The 18,324-nt window shown below is 35.5% G+C and overlaps 2 protein-coding genes across 13 annotated transcripts in view; both read right to left on the bottom strand.

Moving 5' to 3' along the window:
* Positions 1 to 18,324, bottom strand: part of LOC135831415 (craniofacial development protein 1) — a 66,216-nt gene that overhangs the window by 27,570 nt on the left and 20,322 nt on the right. For 2 of the 12 annotated variants that reach the window (XM_065343880.1, XM_065343881.1), the window contains one exon: positions 5,639 to 8,463. The exons of 8 other annotated variants lie outside the window; for them this stretch is intronic. In XM_065343880.1, coding sequence (XP_065199952.1) covers positions 6,493 to 8,397 — 1,905 coding nt within the window. In that variant the 5' untranslated portion in view covers positions 8,398 to 8,463 and the 3' untranslated portion in view covers positions 5,639 to 6,492. Of the gene's footprint in view, positions 1 to 354; positions 2,934 to 5,638; positions 8,464 to 18,324 lie in introns of those variants that run through there. 2 more of the 12 variants (XM_065343875.1, XM_065343874.1) reach the window with 2 other exon arrangements.
* The window catches only part of Jupiter (jupiter), a 72,767-nt gene that overhangs the window by 48,830 nt on the left and 5,613 nt on the right, over positions 1 to 18,324 (bottom strand). The window lies entirely within an intron of this gene.

The following is an 18,324-nucleotide window of genomic DNA, read 5'->3' as shown; positions in this document are numbered from 1 at the left end:
TTGATAAAACATTACCGCTCAAATTGGTTTCAAACATTGAAATGTTTCCTCTTTAAGAACATAATGTACTTTTCGAAATATTCTTATGCTAAACGAAGGTATGATATCCAATCTTTAAAATGAGGCAATACTATTCATTCCTTACATTTAATTGTGAAATGAAGAAAATCATGAAAAAAAAAGAAAAATCGCTCACGTGTATAATTTCACTTTTTTATAACCCCGAAGATGCGATATTTATCATCGATATGCCTACATACAAAAGGTAAAACTGAAAATTTTTGAACAAAAATTATCACGAACGTTTGAGTGGAGTTGAGGAGGATAATTGTTCAGAAAAATAAAATGATCAAATTAACAAAGTGGCAAAGTGTATTTTTCGAAGTTTTACAAACAGAATGAAAAATTCAGACCACGAAAGATTATAGATTAAAATACTTCACGAACGCATAGTAAACGTAATACTTCGATACAAAACTAACATTATCAAAATAAACAGATAACTTTTACATTAATAAAAATAGGAAATAAAAAGATGGCCACGCGGCAAACAAATTTATAAGATGAATTCAGTCAGAGATCCTTAGTATTCTTCTCGCACCAAAGTTCTACGAATTACTTCACATCTATCAAAATCATTTGTACATTGATAAAATTCGTCACCTACTCCGCAAAGTTGGCGCATGCTATGACTAAACCCAACCCTCTTATTACTCTCGCGCAGCTTTTGCAATTTGAAAAACACAATTCGCTCTTCATTATTTGAAAAATACCATCGCAGAATACGGTCAAACCCCCAAGCATCACAATGTACTTTAATGCAAATACACAGGATTTCGTCCATTGACAATGAAGTTTTAAGCTGCGATAGTCTCTCCTCGGAATCTAAAAACCAAGCAAGAGTTTCTTTCCACTCAGAGCTAAAATCGCAAAACATCAAAATATCAGGGTCCTCATTTGACCACCTCATATATTTTATAAAATCGATCACAAATTCATCTTTCCATTCGCGTAAATCCTGCTCAACGGGCAAAAATACAGAGACAAATTTTTTGACACATACAGTTCGGTCTTGAACACTCCTATAACGGAGCACTCTACGATTCGAGAACAAAATATGCCGTGTTAAGTGAAAAGCACCTTCGCAAAAGATGACTTCTTTTTTGAAACGCGCAACTGCTTCCGACGTGGAGAACAAACTATCGAGTACTTTACTGAACTTATTTAAGGGAGTGAAATCATCTGTGTAATACGGTAAAAGCATTTCAATATACTTATATGGATCAACACGCTCAGCAAATAACGATTTAATAATTTCTTGCATAAAACATTCGACATTTTTTTCCGGCGGAAGGAAAAAGTTCAGAAATTTAATCAATTGTTTAAAAGCGCTTCTATTCATAAACTTGTAACAAAACTCTTTCAAATGTTCAGTTTGCATTCGAAAAAGATATTGAAATTCGTCCATTTTAATTACTCTACAAATGATATATTTAGCTTTTGAATGAAGGATGTGAAAAACCACTTCATATCCTTTAGCTAATGAATGAGAAGCAAGATATTTATGCAATACTCTTTTTGTGAATTTTTCCGCATCTAGCTCGTCGGGGGAACAAAAGTTCAAAAATTGATCCAATTCCACGAAAAACGTCTCGGCAATAAGATCCAAACAATATTGATCAGCATTGCCGCATTCGACGAAATATTGACGTTTAAATTCGATAATTTCTTCTTCGTTATCAAAACATGATCTCATCAAGTGTTCTAAATTCGATGGACTAGCACCAACGATCAACTGCGGGTAATTCTGCTGCCAAATCTTCTTTCTTTCTTCGGCATCAAAATTCATCACGAGCTCGGCAAAAAATCGCAAATCACGAGGAAGATTTTTCAACTTGTAGATTTTTTGGGTATGATAATTCGACAAGTAAACTATAAGCCGAGACTGCACATATTCAGGAAAAGTTCTCCATATACGCAAATAGAATTCTTTATCGCCGCTACATGACACACCATCGTTTATATCTGTGATGATATTCTTAAATATATTTTCCGCGATGTGATAATTCATCTCATTTTCTTTAACAAAATTCCAAATCAAAGGTGCAAAGTGACGCCATTTTCGTTCTCTGAACACAGAAGCGAGAATCCCTAAACCGCTCAAATTAGCGAATTCGTCGCTGAGTTGCTTTCCTACAACATCTATATTTTCAATCAACATCTTTTCAATTGATGAAGGTAGTGAAGACATAAAACCGCGGTTTTGGAGAAGTTTATTCTTGACTCGTTCAACATTCAATTCCCTGGTTTCGAACCAATCATTGTTAATCTCCGATAACCATAATCCCCTCACAACGCAATCTAATGAAGACTTTAGCAATGAGGGTACCGTGTCACGATAATCGTCGGCGCTTTCTTCCTCACGGCTACCACTGGACTCACCCAAATCCGACGTTAAACTAGCGTCACTGCTATCACTGAACGCATCAGAATCCAACGTAGAACTAGCATTGTCATCCATTGGCTCTTCCCAATAATAATCTTCCATTTCAATGAAGTTCTTCAAATGAAATTTCTAAAATTGTAACGAACCCAACATTAATAACACAAATAGAAGCATCGAGCTATCCAATGAAATCAGTTTTCATTTTAAGAAACTTGATCAAAAGCTCGAAAAGAGATTTTCGTAATCCTAGAGTTCATAAAATCCTGCATTCAAAAAAAAAATAACACCAAACTGAGCGAGCGATGTGTTGCCTTTTTTAAAAATACACGAACTGGTATTCTACTATTTGGAAAATTCTCAAAATTTATAAAATACCTACCAATTTTTAAAAATTTGGAATTCTCAACTTATTCCCTCGAAATTTTAATCCTTTGTAACCGAATTCTCTCAAAAACCGATTTGATAACAAGGAACCTCCAAATTTAGTCTGAAAGAAAGAAAAGCGAATTTTTAAAATCTACTGATTGAACAAAATCAACCACCCAGTGTATTTGCTAATTTATTATTATTAATAATCAAACAGAAAACGATCTAACAATGAGATGATGAAAATCATGAATCAAGTATTTAAAAAAAGGAAAATCGTTCATGTGTAAAATTTCACTTTTTTATTACTCCGAAGAAGCGATATTTTATCGATAGAATATTTTCAAATCACATATCCAAGAACAAACGTAATTTTATCACACATTGAGCAAGTTCAATCCAAATTATACAAAATTTATTCGACGAGCATTAAGTCAAAGGACGTTCTTCTTGCCCCACTTGTCCCAATGCTTGACGAAGAACTTCAAATCTATCGTGATCATTTGTACACCTATCAAATTCATTTTCTGCATCACCGAGTAAAATAAGACGTACGTCAGAGTTCTGGTCACCACGACATTCAGACAGTTTTTGCATTTTGAAAAAAACAATTTGCTCTTCGTTACTTGAATAATACCATTGAAGAATATGATCGAAATACCAAGTATCAGCGAACGTCCAGTCTATATAAATTGACAAGATTTCGTCCATAGATAACGAAGCTTTGAATTGCGATACTTTCTCGTCTGAATCAAAAAACCACTTATAAACTTCTTCCCATTCGAGAAAAGCTAACGAAAAACTGTTTTCATTTCGCAACCTCATACATTTGATGGAATCCGCCACAAACGCATCTTTCCATTCAGATAAATCCTGCTCAGATGACAAAAACAGAGCTAAGAATTTCTCCACACATCGCATCCTATCATCGCGCAAATGACGAAACGGTTCTTCATACGAGAGCATAATGCATCTCATCAGATCTAAAACATCTTTGGAAAACATGATTTCTTTTTTGAAACGCGCGGCTGCTTCAGAGGTAACAAATGAGTTCTCGATAAGATTATTCAAATTATTCAAATCAGTAAAATCATCAGACGACGATGTCATTAGAAGCCAGCTAGTGGAGTTACGAATAATAACGCGATCAGTGAAAAATGATTTGACAACATCCTGCACAAAACACGACATATTTTGTTCCGGCGGTAGGAAAAACTTTAAAAATTCGATCAATTGCTTATATTCTGCTCTGTTAATAAGATAAAATGAAAATGTTTTCAAATATTCAGTTTGCATTTGGAAGAGATACTGAAATTCGGCCATTTTGATTACTCTACAGATTAATTCGGTATTTGAGCGAAGTATTTTGAATAGAACAGGATACTCTTCAGCGATTGTATGTGAAGCAATATGCTTGCGTAATATTCGCTTGGTTAATTCTTCCGCTTCTAACTGATTGGAGGAACAAAATATTAAAAATTTATCCGCTTCAACGAAACAGCCCCATACGATAAGATCCAAACAATAGCGATCAGCGTGGCCAGATTTGACGAAATATTGACGTTTGAATTCGATAATTTGTTCTTCATCGTTATCAAAACATAATTTCATTAAATGCTCTAAATCTAACGGATTAGCACCGACGATCAATTGCTCATAATTTTCGAGCCATATTTTCTTTCTTTCTTCGGCATCAAAATCAATCAATAATTCGGCGAAAAATCGCAAATCACGCGGGAAATGTTTCAATAGGGAGGGCGTCGATATTGTCTTGTAATACGACAAACTAACAACGACTCGAGACCTCAAATCTTTAGGAAAACTTCTCCATACACGCAGATAAAACGATACTTCATCGCTGGAAATCGTGTGCAAATTGCTGTTCATTTCTTCGACGATATTTTTGAATATTTTTTCTACGATGAAATAATTTACATCGTTTTCCTTCACGAAATCCCAAATTACGGGAGCAAAATCACGCCATACTCGCGAATTAAATAGCGAAGCGAAAAGTCCTAACCCATTCAAATCAGAGAATTTTTCATTAATCTGCATTCCAACAACGAATATATTATCAATTAGCATCTTTTTAATCAACGATGGTAGCGAAGACGTTATAGAATCGCAATTTTGGTGAAGTTTGTTCACAACTCGTTCACAATTTAGTACCCTAGTTTCGAACCAATTGCTCATCTCTGATAACCATAATTTTTTTACGATACAATCCAATGAAAGTTGTAGCAATGAACGGGTTTGTTTGCCAGTATGGGATGCGCCGCCGTCATCAGCATACACATCAGCACTTGGCCCGTGCCAATTTCGTATCGGATCATCTTCCATTTTGACATCTGAGTCCGCGCAATGCTCGCCTCCATTCGAGGTGCCCGGAATGGAAATTCTAGAATCGTTACGAACCCAGCATTAATAAAGCTGATAACGGCATCATTCTCTTCAAAAAAAATCTATCTGTATCCTGCTGAATTATCTAATTCAAATTATTTTATTTAATGTGTTTCTAGAGCAACATTTTTTTCAAATTCAAGTATCTACGCAACCAAAGTATGCGGCAAACTTTTAATCCCATCCCCAACCTTAGAAATTCGCAAATACATAAATGTAAACATTACTCGTATTTTGGCACATGAAAGATGAGTTTAGAAATATGACCACTTCTCAACTTGAATTTTCGATCATTCCTTCAACTAAGCACCCTCAAAAGACTTTTCAGAACGTGGGATCTCGGAATATAGCCTCAATAAAACGAAAACGTTCAACTTTCTTTAGGATTACCTACGCTTTCCTCAAATACTTCTATTTCTATGCATCTTTGTATCGTTTTTTTTTTTTTTTTTTTTTTTTTTTTTCAAGAAAAGCTCTAATAGTTTTATACTTATGACATTTTCTCCAAACTTTCATACATTTGCTCTTCATCAAACTTATTTAAAGTACCCATAGATTCAAATTCAAAATTTATCAAGTGATAGCAATATGGCTTCTTCTGTCTGAAGGCGAGCGGTTTTCATACCCAATAGAACTTTTATAATCGTGAAAAATTTATTTTTTAGCACATAAAAATAGATTAAGAAGAAGAATTGAAAAAAAATCCAAGTAACATACTATTCACAATTTTTAAAACCCGAGACGTCTTATTCCAAGAAAAAACAACATCAAAAAAGGTAAGGTACGCAGGTACGCACATTTCAACTTATCAAAGCTGACAATATCTTGTTGAATTTAAGGCGTTTCCAAAAACATACACCCAATAAATTTAAAATTTTGTAATTTTCAATACATCGCTTCATATAATAAAAAAAAAATGGAATATCAGATTAGCTAATCAATTTTTTAAGTAATGAAGTCTGTTAATAATACACGATGTGTATTTTTTGATTTTTCGAAATTTAGTTGCACTCGATCTACAATCTACATAGAATTTGAAATTTCGAGTTATATCTGATTTGAAGATCCAGTTGATTTCCATAAAAATTCAAAATATTTTAAGGCACAAATTTTCGATAAAAATATAATTCTGATTTCAGTCACATCGAAATAATATACTTGAAAAAAATAAATGAAAATAATATTCCAAAACAAAAATATAAAAACTATCAAGGAACTATTAAAATTATACTCGTACATTTACATATGAAAACTTATAAAAATAATTTATTCACTAAGTATCAAAAGTATGGACGATCTTCCCGCCCCAAAGCTCGCCGAAGCACTTCACATCTATCAAAATCGTTTGTACAATTATCAAATTCAGTACGTGCTCTACCAAGTAACGTCTCACGAGCACTGGGATATTCGCTCTTGATACATTCACGCAGCTTTTGCAACTTGAAAAACACAATTTGCTCTTCATCATTTGAAAAATACCATAGTAGAATGTTGTCGAGATACCAAGTCCTACAAGAGGACATCGAGTTCAAGTAAATCGACATAATTTCGTCCATCGATAATGAAGCTTTGAACTGTGACACCTTTTCTTCCGAATCCAAAAACCACGCCTTTGCATCAGCCCAATCAACATCTGATGCCCGAAAGCTGCAGCTGCGGCCTTGACTTTTCATGTTTTTAACGGAATCTGCCACAAAATCTTCCTTCCATTTTGATAAATCCTGCTCGGATGACAAAAACATAGTGACAAATTCCTTGACGAATAGCATCCTATTCCTATCTGTACTCAAATCACGAAATGGATTTTCACTCGACAGCATAATATTTCGTATGAGATCGAAAAGACCATCGCAAAACATGATTTCCTTTTTGAAACGCGCAGCTGCTTCCGATGTAACGAATAAGTTTCCGATTACATTATTCAAGCGTTTCAAGTATAAAAAATCCTCATACTGCTTCGGCCTCAGTAGACAGCTATACTTCAAACGATTAAGAACTCGATCAGTAAAAAATGATTTGATAGCCTCTTGCAAAAAACGAGATACATTTCTTTCTGGCGGAAAAAAATAGTTGAAAAATGCAATCAGTTCTTCGAAATTTACACTATTAATACGTGAATAACAAAATTCTTTCAGATTTTCCGTAGACATGTGGAAGAGATGTTGAAACTCGGGCATTTTAATTACTCTACAGATACACGAAGCATTCGAACGAAGTATTTGGAAAAGAACGTCGTATCCTTGAGGGATCGGGTCAGTAGCAAAATGTTTGTGTAATATTCGTTTCGTTAATTCTTCCGCTTCTAGTTCGTCGTGGGAGCAAAAAATCAAAAATCTATCCAATTCTGCAAAACGGCGATTTTTGATAAGACGTAAACAATACGGATCCGCACGGCCGCTTCTGACGAAATATTGACGTTTGAATTCGATAATTTGTTTTCCATCATCGAAACATATCCTCATCAAATGTTCCAAAGTCGATGGATTCGCAGCAACGATCAATTGCTCATAATTTTCCAGCCAGATTTTTTTTCTTTCTGCAGCATCGAAATCCGTTATGAGCTCGGTAAAAAATCGCAAATCGCGAGAATCATTCTTCGGTGCGTTGTATGAGTAACGATTAAAATCAATGTTCGATAAAATGACGATAACCCGAGACCTCAAATCTTTTGGAAAAGACCTCCACATGCGCAAATAAAATGACACTTCATCGCTGGGCATCACAATAGAACCCTGATTCATTTCTTGATTTATTATTGAGAATATTTTTTGCGCAACGTAATAATCGACGACGTTTTCTTCAATAACAAGATTCCAAATCAAAGGCGCGAAATCACGAAATTTTCGTTCATGAAAAACAGAAACGAGAAGTCCGAAGCCGCTCAGATCAGAAAATTGCTTGTTCATTTGCTCTCCTACATTATCAATATTGTCGATTACCATCTGCTTAATCGAGGGAGGCAGTGAGTGAATTGTGGGATCGCGATTTTGGTGAAGTTTATTCTTGAGTTGTTCACAATTCAATACCCTGGTTTCGAACCAATCTCTGTTCATCTCTGACATCCATAACCGCTTTACAATAACATCCAGCGAGAGTTGCAGCAACGAAGGGATCTCACGGCTACGGGTGTAAGAATCATAATCAGAACTATGCTCACGCCAATTGCGTATTGGATCATCTTCCATTCTGAATTATTTTGAGTTCGCACAATTACCGCGTCCAATCAACTCTAGGCTCTCCGAACGGAAATTCTAAAATCGTAACGAACCCGGCATTAATTAAATTGTGATAAATACATCGAATTCTTCAATAAAATCAATTCGTATGCAGCAATATTATTCTATCAAAATTATTGCTTATGAAGTGTTAGTTTCTCGACAAATGTTTTTTTTTTTCAAATTCAAAAAGAACGTTCAAATGACCATGCATGTACTTATAGCTTCAATTCCATAATTCCAAAAACCACCAAATTCTCTCCACTTCCACAAAAAATTGACAAAAATGAAAAAAAATCATTTCGGTAGCTCAGAGTTTGGTTTTGAGATGGTGTCATTACACATCACATTGTACAAAAAATTGAATTAAAAATTTGAGCTTTACAAATAAATAGTTATTTACACGTTGCACTTTCTCTTTCATCAAACAACGATTTTCATTCAATTCATCTCCAGAAACACCACACCTCTCATCGAATAAAAATTTAATTCCATAAATAAACCTACACCAAGTTACTCACTACTCAGTACCTTTTTCACATCGAGCCCTAAATAACAAAATGCTCACGTTGTAATGGAAAAGTACCACATATGCCATCGTCACATTAAAAGTTGTCGTGTCACCGAAGTACCTAATTCTCATATCACACACGCCATCGTATCGTTATCATCTATATACTCGTCCATTACTCGAACTCAACCGCGACCACGTGAGTAGGAGTACGAGTACCCCTGGGCATTAAGTTTTCGATGTTCAATAGATATACCCTTCTTACATAGCACAGTAAGTTATACCCATGTCCAAAGTATGGTTGACCGACAGGTATTTACCATCTCTGCGGTCTGTCATGACGCTGAATACCCTGTCCATAATACACGAGTACGTGCGTTGTGCTCTGTATTTGTCGCTGCATAGTACAGATACACACGCGGACCATACGTGAAACCCATACTACTGGGCGCGGTATGATATCGTGAGAAAGAATTTACGTTAGTTCCAAACCAAAAAAAAAAAAAAAAAAAATACGAGCCAGCAAGCCCTTTCATTACCTCTTCATTATTATTGTTCATAACAAAACCCATCCACGTAAATAGAAAATAACACGTCGCCGCTCCAGCACGCCATTTTGCGTCTCAATGGACAATACGAGGCAGATTTTTCAAACGATATTAAATTTTTACAACGCGATAATCATCATGTAAGCATCGCTACGTTCGGAATATAGCTTAAAATATTCGCGATTATTATCGTATTCGTCGTCGCTAATGAATATGTAATGTGTTCCAAGTTCCAGCACACTCAGAGTACCAACTTGAAAAACATAAATAAAAAAAAAGTTCCAGTTCCAAAAAGACCATATTCCTAATTCGCATTCAACGCTTCGTTTAACGCAGCGATCATCGTGCTCTTTAAAAATCCACGATAATCGTCCATGCATCAAGAACCGAACGTAAGGTATCGCGTTTCCAAGCTTGTCGCTGCGGTCGAAGATCGCGACGCGGAGCCGTTTAATTGTTCGTTAATTGAATAAATATACGAGTACGAGTACATGTGTTCGAAAGTAAATTAATTAAAAACGTTGATAAATGCGCACCTGCCTAAGCAACGAGACCGAAACATACGCGAAAAATTTTTAACCCACATTGCCAATAAAAATAATGTTAACTTTCGCCATCGATAGCGTAACCGTCGAGCTAATAAAATCATCGCGATAGAGATTTTACAACTATCAGAGGTGAAATTCTACACCTATTTGAACTGCTCCTTAAACAAACACGTATGCAAATCGTATTCACACACGAGTCATGAAACATATAACGTCTACTTCGAAGGTAAACCTACAAACGGGTTATCGTGTCAGTTTTGCAGCCAGTGTTTGTCTATGAGCCACCCATATTGATACGAATAAAATTCGGTAAATTCAAGTACGTACTTCTGAAATTGGACCATTTTCCGCCCAGTTAATCGAAAAATATTAGTACACATGGTTTCCTAAAGAATGAATTCCCAAAAACGTTAATCATTAGCTGGTACACCCCTTGATGGGCTCCAGCTTCCGCTGAAGAATTAACAACATCGATATAATATACGTTTCACATGCCGGATTTGTGATTCTTATAGTCGTTATTTTATGGTTTTTTCGTTTATTTTTTTGGCAATCCAATAAAGCACTCATTTCGATTTTTTTCTCATCGGAACTTCCATAGAGAAACACTTTATTCATTTATTCGCATTTCGCTTTCACTTTTCGCAAGTTTTCAGTAGTTTTACAACAATTGTAAATCTCATCTTTCCAGTCACTAGTTTCTTATTTATATTCTCCAATGTGCAAATACATACAAGACTATCTAAAAATCCCTGCAAGTAACGAGGTAAGAGAGACCATCGATCACTGGATGGAAATCGCATAATCAAAACGGTTTAAGGTTTATAATTTTGTCAGCTCGATAGGTACGCAAAAGTTGGTATAGCTCCAAAAAAATATGACTCAAAAATGAGGAAGATTTCAAAAATAAATTACCCCAAAAGTACTTTTCCAAATCTATGGTTTCAAAAAATTTCATTTTCTGATTCGATGCACATCAAATTGAGAAAGCAAATTCTACGATTTCTCTTGATCTTTTTTCAAGTCAATTTTCCGTATATGGATCACCCCCACCCCCCCCCCCCCGAAAAATGTGATGAAATCATCTAAACAAGTGCCATTTTCTATTCGATTCAATTCAATTTTCGAATAATTTTTCGACTTGAGTAGATTGATGAGAAAAATTCTCCACTTCTCGGCCTAGAATTTTGTTTCTCAACCTAAGATTTTTTCAAACAGTGGCATCCTGCAATTTCTCAGCATTTTTAAAAGCATGCATTTCAATTTATATTATCATAACTAAATCAATTACCTACGTATTTATTCAATTCGTCGATTCGAATTGGGATTTTTTGAACAAATAGATCATCTGATTGAGATAAATTTCAGCTTGGAAAACTTTCCTTCAAAATTTGACAATTCACCTAATCCAACATTAATGATCAGAAGAAAAAATCGACTTCAAAATATTCAAGTTCAATTCGAAAGTTACACCTATTGCAGCAATTCTATTTTTAAAACCAACGCCTTTCCTCTCCAATACATTTCCTCAAAACACTTCAACTGAAGTTGGTACATTATTCTTTGAATTTTTACACAATAAGAATCAAATGCGAAACCCAACACCGGAATAACTTCGTCATATTATATTGTCAAGATCATCGAATCGATTAAGGTCACCATTCGTTCGCAACACATTAACCAATTTGTAATAACGAAAGGACGAATTTCGTAAGTAGAATAAAAAAATATCGATAATGCAAAAAAATTGCATACGTAGTTACATACACATAATGTAAAAATTTATATACATGCACTTCTGAAATCATAACAATCGATTGGTTTTAATTGTTTGCTAAACAAACGAATATATTACACAATGGTATAAGTGCAGTTTTCATTTTAAGAATAAACAATCGGCGACTATTCCATATCGTGTGGAAATTTTTTGAAAACACAATGAACCTTGTATAAAATTTGGAATAATCATACCAAGTGCAACACTTCGTTACAAAATTATTCTGAACCCTCGTGACCTTTCTTTTCAATACCTTTTTTCAAGCTCTTTGACGTTGTTCCTGTTCTCATGTACACGTACCCTACCTACACATCTGATTCCTCAAATAAACACCCATGCGAAAAAAAATCTATCCTAGAGTAGGTATTTTCCCTTCACTTCAATTAAACTCGACCGCTATAAACTGCAACTTCATAAAGATATAATGAAAATAATACCGAACAGGACATCATCTTCAATTAGATGGAATCCATTCATTATAACGACATCATCTATCCGCGTATCCGTATTCGTCCAATTGCTTTTTAAAATCTATCTCGCAGATAAAGATAAAAATACGCGAGTAACCGTTTCGTATTTTTTTACAGAAAAAAAAAGATGTACAATAAAAATTGTGGAAAAGATCTACGTTGTCGTCGTTTACGATATACCAGGTAGGCATAACTTTCTCTTGGATGTACAATAATTAAGTCACTGGGATCATTATTAGCTGAAATGCGTTTACGTGCAACATGATACCCTACTCGGCACTTTATTAGTCTTACAAATGAGTTCGAATAAGTCGTCGAGTTGAGAAATATTTTTTCTACTTTTTTTGAAACTAACTCGTTAAATCTGTAGGTAAGTATAGATAAGGCATGTATTCGACTTTAGGAGTGGCGGTAATATCACCCCAACACTTGCTTTGAACTTGAATATTAGCTGAGCGTAATTTCCATCCATAAAAATACCAAAGCTCAATTTTCCCTTGTTTTATTCCATTATTAAATTTAAAAATGTGAAAAAATTCACGGAAAAAAGATTCGAACGATACTATTCCACCATTTTTAAACATTCGGACAACGTCTGGAACCATCACAATAAAAATTCGCCAAATACGTGACCTGTCGCAATAAATAATTATCTACGCCCGATACGAGTTAAGCTCCATTGCTTCCAACAAAATAAAGTGAAAACGTCCACCAACAATTTTCTTTCAGCATACATTTTTTCGTCTTGTCGTAGGTACAAAGAAATACGATTTACCTCGTATCGCAACACTCTACCATACAAAAATATACGTACGAGTACAACAAATGCAGCTGCAAATTCGCTGCGGATAAATCATCTCTCAACGTAATAGATCATTTTACCGAGAAGAATTACACGCGAGTACGTCATATTTGCATTTTTCATCATTTTCATAATTACATCTGACGATGAGATGGACGTTTGTATGTATTAGAGAAGATACCTTTTACTAACTACTACACGGTCATCACGATACTAGAAACTGCTACTGTCATTTCATGTTTACCTACATGCATATGCAACGCTACCAGTGTCATTTCAAAAGCTTTTTGATCATTTCAAACGTCTCGATGACTTGACAGAAATGAGGTGCCTACTTGGAATTCGGTATACAGTATGTTTCAAAAATTCATAATTCCGACGAGTTTCAGTCTAAAAATGACGTGATTTCAATTATGAAAATTCCATTCCTAAAATCACAAGCTCGAGACTGGATGCACATTTTTTGAATATTTTAATTTCAATGAAAGAGCTAGAGGGGATTTTTCAGATCTGTATCCGGTGAATTTTAGAGACACCCTCGTTATTAAATTTTTGAATTTTCTCGTTCATTTTCATCTAGTCCACATTCACTAGCACTATTCGAAACTTTCGAGACACACTGTTAGAATACAGATTGAAATTTAGGAAATTTTCTTTCCAAGCAATTACTCTACAGGCACATAAACCTTCTTAACCGTCATATATCAGTTTCACTACACTTTAATGAATCACTTAAAATTTTCTTTCTCTCTTCGCATATGTATAGCTTTCATACGTACATACTTTAAACATTATCGCCGACATAGCAACATGACTAGGCAGAAATCTATGCCATGCCAACAAGTACACTAGGTATAGTGCAGCGCAGAGCAAAGTGAATCTGAGAAATTTAATAACTCGTGTGTTCTACCGGTATTTTGATTTGTCTTCATCGATGATATAGAGGTTTTTCGTTGATAGATTTGATTGATTATTTTTGTTACGTACAAGATTTCAGCTCTCACTATTCCACGATATACATTTCTACCTTTACACATAGTATACCTCTACATACTTATTACGAGAATATGTAGACCCAAAGAATGAAGAAGCGAGGGAAAAAATGAGAAAAAAAACAACGCAGCAACATCAGATTTCACTCGACTAATAAATATATCAAGTTATTCCAATCAGCAGGTTTTACCAAAATCGATATCGACTACATTTTTCATCTCACGCACGTCTAATGTACGAATCTGTCGCTGTCGTTGGTGATGGCCGCGACCTTATCGTAATTTATCAAATCGACGAAATATATAGGTAATAAGTGCACTGGGATACCTTAACGCCAACTTCTTTCAACCAAACACTCCGGAGAGTTAAACTAATCACCGTACATAATCTTTCTAACATGTGTAGTACATATAATGTATAACTGAATCGAAAATTATTCTATAGTCAATAAAATAATATAAGAGCAAGCGGGGGAGGAGCAGGCAGAGGAAAATCACGAAAATCTTGGTAAAATTGGTACAAGAATGTACCTTGGAACTCATGTCTTTCGCTACTTTCTCTGGACCGAATGATGAAGATCGTAAACAGCTCTTATCAATGGCTTCTACACACTTTGTTTACAATTTTATACTCATTGCAAATTCGCCGGTTAGTACTCATTTATCATCTAACACACTAAGGCCCATTATAAAATGCTAATACACCTTGAACTTGCGTGTTAATACACGTACCTACTTTACTTCTTCAATAATGAAAAATAGTATACCGCGACAAACCTATACCCATACATAACGATCGGCAACGTGCGATTGTAAAAATAACATTTTATAACCGTAATTTACATAAATTACTGTACTGCACTTGAGCTCAAGGCATGGAGTATATAACATCTGTGGTACGAGAATTTCATCTAGCAGATACGTACCGCCGTATATACGTTTTCTTATCACCAAAAATGGTAGGTAATTGTCGGATGTCGACGTCGTGTCGCGAATTGAAAAATGCCAACTTTGGTCAATTTTCCTCTCGAATGGTCGGAAAATAGAAACTGTGAAGCAGCGAACAAAGCGCTCAAGGAGACAAGGAATGGAACGGAAAATTGATCAGAAAATATCATCATTAGGTACTATTACATAAGCTTTTGAAAAATGAAAGAAGAGAGGGAAATAAAAAAATCAATCATTCAAAATGCGATTATTTCCCAAAATAAGGGCCATCCTTCGTAAACCCTCCAAATCGGGATCCACATTTTTGAAAAATTATCCACTTCAACTATCCAATTTCTCATAATAAAAAAATTGTAAGCTCCATGTAAAAAAAAATTTCCGAATACCTACTCCACAACTTTGAGTCTCAAGTAGTTGTTTTCTTTCATCAAAATCAACATTTTTCACGCAAGTCGTTTTTTTCTCATTTATTCAAACAAAATAAAGGTTTTTGGGAAAAATTGAAAGTTTTATGAAAAAATTTGAAGGGAAATAACTCAAGCTGTAGAGTTCAAATTTTCAACTAGTACAGTATATAATCATTTTTTTAAACATTTTTTCGATTTTTTTGAAATTAGCGGTAATGCTCAAAAAATTGGCACCACTGCGTTCCAAAATACGTCCCTAGTCTCAGTAATAATATCTTTCGAAATTTTGGCATAAATAATTGATGCGAAATATTTATGAAGAAAAAATTTTCAAAACACAAATTTACTCGTATTCAAAATAATCGATTTGCAAATTTCCAATTGCTCAGTAGACCCCAAAGTGGTCTTGGATTTTGACGCAAATAGCATAGATCGACGCAGAATCTCAAATAATTTCATTTCAGACTTGACCATTTTTCTCTAAACAGGTTGGGTAGCGACAAGAGCGAAAAATCACGATTTGTTCAAAAAATGTCCCCTCTTTCAGAACCTACATCTCCCCCTTCAGAGACACCTCCGAAGCTAAAATTTGTTCTGACTAACTTACAACTCAAAATGAAGATCTCTGCTGAATTTGGTCAAAATCCGCCGATTTTTTTGGGCACAACGCAAAAACAATCCAACCAACTCAAAATATGGTAAACCACACTACTTCCAGAGCAACTTTTTACACGAAATTTAAAAATAGGTCATACTTCGCTACACTTTTCTACCCATCAAACAACTCGGCCATATAATCTCACGCTTTTATACCTACGTAACCTTGACTGGTCAGCGTGAAATTTTGCCAAAACCTCCCATATATGAAAATAATTTCTCCGTCAGAGTGCATACATACAACATATCACTGCTAAGTACATACCTAGTAAGTAAACAGTCGCCACCGAAAAAAAAAAAAATGAAAAAAGTCATCCATCGCGAGTTCCCACATCGGCCTTAATTAAAGCGAGCGCTGGAAAATCACTGCACCTCAATTTTTCTCAACGGCATAGCCGACATAAATGGCTTAATTGCGTGGCGAAAAAGGTTACGATTTTTATCACACATCCACAAAAATAACGTACAAAAAGCTCGCAGCTTTGGCCATCATACACCTCAGAGCCAACGATGAAGGCAGGAGAGGAGGAGGAAATGGGCGACGAAAATAAATTTGGTGAATTTAATTCGACTAAACACTCGTTATTTATTAATTCTATAATATGCAACGTGAAATCACGCGATATTGTAACGCAACGAGCAGCATTTTCACGTTCCAGTTTTCATGGTCGAGAAATGGTCATCGTCAGCGCCATCGCCATCGCCACGAGCCAACGTCTTGCCGACTTTGTTGGTCCGTCGCCTCACAATCTATTCGATTGTTGTACTCCCTCGAACATTCGCGATGAAAATTGCTAAAAATTCTATACTCACAATAGGCCAGCAACATCTCTACAAACGAAATAATAGCCGTAGTCGTATTTTCGAGCCTCGAATTTCGTAACAATACAATAACTACGCACGTTAGGTGCTTTGACCTAGTCGGCATTTTTCAAGTCGGACAGAACCAGTTTAATTTTGAAAAACAGCGAAACCTAGAAAGTACCTTCGTCAATGATATATCGTCCAGCTAGCCAGGCGCTGTATATTCAAAGACCTAACGGGAACTTCATCAATGGTGTAGCCGTCTCGTGCATTTACAAAGGTCTCTGCAAATTTTCTACTCTCAAGCACGCGCTCAAACTGTCTTACACACTACGTACCTACACACAGCAACTTGTAATATATAAGCATTTGCATTCTATACGCATACCTCAAGTCTGAGCATAAAGATCATTCTACTCGCGGAGAAAAATTCCAGCGTTGGAAAATTATCAAACTTTCGATCGAAACGTCCAGCACTAGGCATAGAGTAAGTAATGAGTATACTTTGCTGGAGTTGGCACTATCGCTTGGCCAGCTTACAAAGAGAGACTTTTCATTTCTCCAGAGCGACTGAGTAATAAACATACGCGGACCCGCGTGCTCTACCGTAAAACGAAACATTAATCAAAATTAAAATGAGAAAAAAAACTGGTAACAAAGAAATCACGAAAACGCTTCAGGAGGTCTGCAGTGCTAAACTAAGCACACCGTTAAATATTTACTGTCGCTACTGGTACAACACGAGGAGATACATATCGAAAGTAATTATCAAATAGATACAGAGCCGTATCACCACTACCATCTTAAGACTAAGTTACTATACAATTTGCGTATACACTTGTATGTACAATATACGGTACATCTATGCCAATAGATTTCACCATTAAATCATCCACATAGTCGTATATCTTTTGAAGAAAAATATTAAATAGCAAGTAAGTATGCGATGCAACCCAAGTAAATCTTCATCCAGCATATCGAGCCAAAAATTTCACGTACGAAAAGTGCAGCATTCTCTTCGAGAGAAAAAAACCGACACGTACAATACCACCTATCACATCGCAGGTACTTCAACTCATTACGTTCTTTATTTTTGGAACGGTTTCAATTCTACAACGTCTAGTCTCTTGCATCGCGACCACGTGTTCTTCCACGTATATCGAATGCATTCACCCCGAAATACGACAAAAAATCTCTCTTCTTTAGTACCTACAACACAACGGGGAAGACTTCCGTACATGTAGTAGAAAAATCAGGTTAGTAATGTTTGCAACTTGCGAGCAACGAGCATAATGTAATGAAATCATGATTAGGAAAAAAACCAGCTAATTAGCCACCACGTTGACGGCATTTCACGGTCAAAGTCGCAATAATGAGACCGAACACATGTATCTGCGAGTATGTACGCGGTCGTGAGCCTCTTTAAATAACAA

This window comes from Planococcus citri, chromosome 1 (assembly GCF_950023065.1).
Source record: "Planococcus citri chromosome 1, ihPlaCitr1.1, whole genome shotgun sequence".
Taxonomy (NCBI): domain Eukaryota; kingdom Metazoa; phylum Arthropoda; class Insecta; order Hemiptera; family Pseudococcidae; genus Planococcus; species Planococcus citri.
Note: the sequence above shows the minus strand (reverse complement) of the source record. Positions and strands in the feature narration are given on the sequence as shown.